Here is a 6,315-nt window from a genome sequence, read left to right as displayed (position 1 = left end):
CCCTGATCAAGGCTTCGCAGAATGGCCCTGGCTGCACGCCCTTCTTGAAGGCATAAACCAGCATTTCTTCATCCTTGGCCGGCGACCTGACCATCTGCGCTCCGAAGCGATTGAGGTAGTCTCTGGGGGACTCCCCATGGTACTGCCTTATATCAAACAGGTCATAGGACACCCTGGGCGGTGCCTTGTTCACAATATACTGCTCGACAAAGATTTTCGAGAATTGCTGAAAATTAGTTATGTGGCCATTAGGCAGGCTCACAAACCACTCCATCGCCGTTCCCTGGAGCGTTCTCACGAACATCTTACAATAGACGGCATCCGACCCTCCCGACAGCATCATCTGCGTGTGGAACGTGGTCAGATGAGCCTCTGGATCCTCCACGCCGGTAAACACAGCTTTAACCGGAACCACGCTCGTGGGAATTGGCGTGTCGGTAATCGCCTGAACGAAAGGCATTGGGAACACACGAGGCGGCGTCGACGGTGCCACCTCTTCAGCTGAAGAACGACCCTGCTGCTCCTGAAGAGCTCGACGTAGCTCTTCAGCTACTTTGCTGAGCTCCTCGTTCCTGGCGCGAGAGGTGACCAGGTCTTCATGTATCCTCGCCTGCTCGACGCGCGAGGCTTCTACAGTGGCCTGCAATGAGCGCATCATTTCTGCCATCTGCGCCATGGTCATGGCGGCGTCGCCTTCAGCTGCGACGGGAGCCACGGGACTGGAACGATTGCTTCTCATCTTTCTCATTAACTTCAACGAACCACAGAAGTACAGCAAATAACACTTCAACCACGAACGAATCAGCGACCGATCGGAGAAGATTCAAGAAACTGCGCAAGGACTTCAAGAAACCGCGAACCTTCAAAGAAAAACGCAGCTTCACCAAAACCACCGTTTCCCCGCGAACCAAACAACCACTCGAAAGAACTCGAATCCACCGATCGAAAAACCAAACGAACGGTTTAAAACACAAACTTCCCCGAACGAAACTCAAAGAAACCAAGAACGACGGTTGCACCAGCACACAACCGCGCAGAAAACCTCGAAAACCTCCACGAACTCACGCTGTGGATGGGAGCACGTTTTACACGGCCCCACGGTGGGCGCCTGATGATCCTGCCTGTTGACCGGAGCGCTGGAGAATGCCTCGTCAAAGGATCGACGTGCGCGCCGCTTCTCACTTCCGTTCCTCCTCTGGATCTATCTCAAGAACCTGCAAAGAAACGATACGGCGCCGCTGCGGCCGATCGCACTCTGACGCTCAAGTCAGTGACGGTATCACCAAATACTAAGAACTGGAACCGTGCAAATCTCTCTCACAAACAGCTCTGTCACTCGCAAGCGTAAAGTGTATGAACTGAACGCGCGTACCTTAGGAAATCTGTTAAGAACTCTTATATACCTGGTGATTTTCTCTCTCCTGGCAGTTACAGACTTGGACACGTGGCTTGCATCCGACTGTACACGTGCCATCATCTGGAGGCTCCCTGACTTGGCGCTGCTTCTACTCTCATTTTGGCTAAGTTACCTATGCATGGTACTGCCCAGTGCATAGCTAACTCAGGAGTGCGATCTCTACTGAAACTGGCGAGGTAGGGCCTTCATACACCTTCCCTGTGGTCTCGCCGGCCGCCTTCATAATCTGCTTCTCCTTTAACTTCGGCGATGTGCTTGTTTTGGCGATCTCCGACTGCCTGGTCGCCTGAGTCTGCATCTGGCGACTTCGTCCCCAACCTGGCGATCGCCTATTCTGGTAAGCTGGAGATCGGAACACGCCAACTTAACTATCGGCGACTACACATGCCTCCCAACTTCCTTCCCAACTGTCAACCTGGCACCTTATCAACACGCCTACACTGTAATAGGATGCCACGTCATCACACCCGACCACCAGGGCGGTACAATGCTGAACTGGGAGAGGTCCAGATCTGGAAGAACGCATTTGATCTGCTCGAGGGCCAGCTCGAACCCATCGGCCAGGGCTTCAGCGCCCACGCCCATAAGGTCAGCTTTCTCCACTTCGAGCTTTTGCTTGGAGGCCTCTGCAGCATTCTTCTCGGCGGTAAGGGAAGCAATGGAAGAAGCAGCTTCTTCCAATTGGCCCTTTGCCTCAGACAGCTTGCTCACCACCTCCTCAAGCTTCTTCTCCCCAGTAGTGGCCGTTTCCCTGGCAGACTCGAGATCCCCCGCCAGTTGTGAGTTCAGTTTGCGTAAGGAGGAAGTCTCGGCCTCCAGGTGGGTCACCTTGCCCCGCAGCTCGCAGTCCAAGGCATTGATGGCTTGCCCCATCAAGATCTCAGTCTTGATGGTCTCTTGGACCTGCGCTAGGTACTCTCCCCTGGCTTTCTCCACCATACCCCTCATCAGCTCTACGGATCCTTGGGCAGCCTCGAAGTCACTTTGCAGTGACTCCTTGTCATGCTCAAGCTCCTTGATCCTTTTCTCCATGATTAGCTGCTTGCGGTGCTGGGTGGAGAACTCCAGGGAAAGCACTATCTGCTTCGCCAGGTGCATGTCCACCTCCTCCCCGTTCCACTCGATGAGCTCCCGGCTGCGAATGAGCTGTCGAACCAGAGCGATGACTCGGCTGAAGTTCTCATTGGTTGCTCCAGAGCCGCTTGGTCAAGAGTTGGCCCCCCCACCTTCAGCGGTGGCGGCGGGGGTTGGCAGTGGTGGTGGCGACACGAAAGGTCCCGAGAGATCCCCCGAGCGAACAGAATCGCCCCCAGCGGGTGGAGTGGATTGACCAAGTGGTTGGCCTGCTGGGAAAGGAGAAGGCGATCGGGGAGTTGGGGATGGCAGTTGTTGGGGAGAGGGAAAGCACGTAGGCACTGGGGCAGGTTGAATAGAGGGGGGCGAGGGTGAACCTTCCTCTACCTCCACTACCTCAATCTCCCCAGGCTGAAGAGATGAGGCCCCCCCAACAGCTGGAAGCTTCCTCTTGCGGTGAACGAGAGGAGAGCCAGAGCTCTCCTCTTCAGTTGAAGGGGCAGGAGCAGCGGCAGCAGCAGCAGATGAAGGAAAGGCCTTCACCAGCTTCCTTCTTTTCCTTCCTGGCTCGGGGCCTTCAGCTGGCGCGACCGAGAGAGGAGGGGCTGCGATGGGCTCGGTGGTGGAAGAAGAGGAGCCAGTCCCTTTGGCCCCCTGGAGTCTGGCAAGCTCCAGCAAAGCTTTCCTCCTTTCCTTCCCTGACATCGTATCTACATCGAAGGGAAAAAGAAGAGTTAGATGGCATAGTTATGCAAGTGAGTCAAAATGTGTGCAAGCATGCATGAGAATGTGCAAGTATCCTAAGAGGTGAAAGAAGAAGAGCCTACCTATGTATTTTTTCAAGGCCAACACATCAAACTCATGTTTGATGAGAAGGGCAGAGTTGTACTTGGCCCCCAGGAACAGCCCACATAGCTCGCGTTCTGAAGGTAGAAAGCTGGAAGAAAGGTGGAAGCGCAGAGAGGGGATTCGCAGAGAGTCTGGGAGTTGATTGAAGAGGATGAAGAAACAGTAAAGGCGCGCGCCTATTTGAAAAGAGGGGAAGCGCTAGCAACACTCCACGCTGACCGTTGATGCGCCCACGTGTCGCGAGATTAAGGGAGGTAGTCGTAACGTTAAAGGGCAGCACGTGAGGTGGCACATGATGTGGCCCACTTGCCACGTGGACCGAGGGCGCGATCACTTAGTCTCTTCGCTGAGAACGAGTTCACAGCTCGAGACTGAGGGGCTTGTGATCCGGTCGGTCATCGGTAGTTGATGACATCAGCAGAAGATGATCACGTGGGCCACTCGTGGGGTGACACGTGGACCGGGTGACAGAGAGATCAGGGAGCAGATCACCTAGAACGGTGATCGGTGGTCAGTAGCCAAGTGGCCACCGACAGATCAGTCGGCAGAGAAGTCAAGGGACAGATCACCCAGAACGGTGATCGGTGGTCAGTAACCAAGCGGTCACCGACAGATCAGTTCTCAGATGAACACCTGGGGGAGAACGCGAGAAGCAATAGGGCACTGATCAGTCATCGAGTGCATGGTCATCGGGGTTTCATGTTACACGCAGTTAAGCTGGGACTGAGGTTCCCAGCGAGAGCGTTACGCACGGACCTCGCATGAACATATCTTAGAGAATCGTGCATGAGAGTGGCCTGAGGGAGCTAGCAAACCGGTCAGTGATTGGTTACTCCCTCAACCCATTACGTGCATGACATCGTGAAGGGGAAATCGTCAACACCAGAGAGCAATGCCTGGTGAGTGTGCCTAGACCAGCCACACCTGGCGTTCTCCTGAGAGTATGCGATTTACCCAGATAAAAGGAATGCGCTAAGTTACTCCGCAAGGGAATAACTTAGGCACACAGAGAGAAGCGCTAGAGCCCCTCAAGTAGTGGCACGTGTGTGGTTAGCTGCATGCCTCCTCGTGTCATCATCTGAGAGGGGCGCGGTCCAGACAAAGGTGCACTCCGTACCGTTAAAGGTACAGACAAGCGCAGACACGCGCAGACACTCACGTTTTACTGATTCTGGAGGTACGTTGCCACAGAAAAGCGCAACAGGATCCTGACACATGCCAGAGAGGCATAACGGAATTCTGTTAGGCGCAGATACAGGAGGAGGGATAAAAGGAGAATCAGAGAGAAATACACACACACTGTTTTATACACACATTACTACACAGTTTTGATTATTGGTGGTTCTGTGACCTAACTTGATCGTCGGAGTGCAAACGACCGCTAGAGGCGCCGTCTGTGTGTTTTGCAGGTCGCGTTTGGAGATCCTAGAGAAGGTTCTGAGGGTGATATTGCAGATAACACAGTCGCGTAAGCGATTCCTCCACTCTCGAGTTGTCGGCAGGATCATAAAGCAAGGTCGAGAATAGTATGGTTCCCAATCAAAGGTCACCCTTGTCTTGTAATACAGGGTTGAGAGTGGCACGGTACCTAGTTAAAGATCTCCCTTGACCTATGAGCCAAGGTTGAGAACGACACTTCCCTTACCTTTGTTTGGCCAAGGATGGGGCGAAGAAGGAATTTGAATGGAGCATTGCTACTACCCTAAGACGACGAAGCATAAGGTCAAGCGAGCGGTAAAGAAATATGCTACCTAAGTCATGAAGGACCTAAAGCGTTGTTAACAACGAAAAAGGGCCAAGTTAAGAATGAAGTAGATTTCATAAAGGGAATATATACAGGTTACTACAATTGTTAAGTTAAGTTACAACGAAAAGGGAGTTACTCCTGGGCGTGGAGTTTTTAGCATGGAGTTTTTAGCAATTTGCAATGGTCGTCTCAATAAGGCATGACAAGTTTCTTTAGGCACGACATCACATAAAATTTTATCTTTGTAGATGCCTATAGACAACTTGACCTTCACTTGTTGGTGATATCTTAGCATATAGTCAAAATAAACTACTACATATTTACCTATGCAATTCCTAAGGACATGATGCATAAGCCTCATGAAAGTTCTAGGTGCATTAGTGAATCCAAAAGGTTTCACTAACCACTCATATAGTCCAAATTTGGTCTTAAAAGTAGTTTTCAACTCATCACCTTCTTTGATTCTTATTTTGTGATATCCACTTTTAAGATCAATTTTGAAAAATATAGTGGACTCATGCAATTCATCAAGCATATTATCAAGTTTAAGAATTGGATGCCTATATTTGATTGTGACATTACTGATGGCTCTACAATCATAACACATTCTCCATTTGCCATCTTTCTTTGGCACCAAAAAAATAGGTACAGCACAAGGACTTAGACTCTTACGAATCCAGCCCTTTTCCAACAATTCCTGAAATTGTGATTCTATCTCCTTAGTACCGTCATGATTAGTTCCATAAGTTGGTCTATTTGATATACTAGCCCCTAGAACTAAATCTATTTGATGTTCTATACCTCTAAAAGGTGAAAGTTCAATGAGGTTTTCCTTAGGGAATATATCATGAAATTCTTTTAAAAACTTTTTCTCTTGAGGAGGTAGCTCAAAAATGTCAGCAAGTGTGGCAGTGCATGCAAGTGTTCCTTTACAAACAAGGAGGTCTGAAGGTTGTTCAGATAGAATTATATTTTCAAATTTATTTTCAAATTTTTCTTCTTTCTGAATAACCTTATGGGAAGGAACACTCTTCTCCCACACCTGAAATTGGTCCTTAAGAATTGATTTTCTATTTTTATATTTTTCTCACTCTCACTAGTTTCTTTTTCTTGACTACTATTGTCATCTTTGTCCCTTAACATCCAAGATCTTTCATTGGGACATTGAGATGCTAAATGACCATTATCAAGACATTTAAAACTTCAAATTTCTCTAGCTTGAGTGTGT

The 6,315-nt window shown here is 50.0% G+C and overlaps 1 protein-coding gene across 1 annotated transcript; it reads right to left on the bottom strand.

Moving 5' to 3' along the window:
- Positions 1-1,852: 1,852 nt before the first annotated feature.
- LOC137834081 (uncharacterized) lies at positions 1,853-3,196 on the bottom strand. Its single transcript, XM_068642147.1, has 2 exons — positions 2,888-3,196; positions 1,853-2,563 (listed from the first exon to the last, which is right to left on the bottom strand). The coding sequence occupies exons 1-2, from the start codon at positions 3,194-3,196 to the stop codon at positions 1,853-1,855; spliced, it is 1,020 nt and encodes a 339-aa protein (XP_068498248.1).
- Positions 3,197-6,315: the final 3,119 nt, after the last annotated feature.

Source organism: Phaseolus vulgaris, chromosome 5, assembly GCF_000499845.2.
Source record: "Phaseolus vulgaris cultivar G19833 chromosome 5, P. vulgaris v2.0, whole genome shotgun sequence".
Lineage (NCBI taxonomy): Eukaryota > Viridiplantae > Streptophyta > Magnoliopsida > Fabales > Fabaceae > Phaseolus > Phaseolus vulgaris.
This window is presented reverse-complemented; position numbering and strand designations above follow the sequence as displayed.

Coding starts and splice junctions, on each gene's coding strand:
- LOC137834081 (XM_068642147.1), bottom strand. CDS start 3,196: ATGTCAGGGAAGGAAAGGAGGAAAGCTTTGCTGGAGCTTGCCAGACTC. Junction 2,564..2,887: donor TTCAGCCTGGGGAGATTGAG/GTAGTGGAGGTA, acceptor CTGGTTCGACAG/CTCATTCGCAGCCGGGAGCT.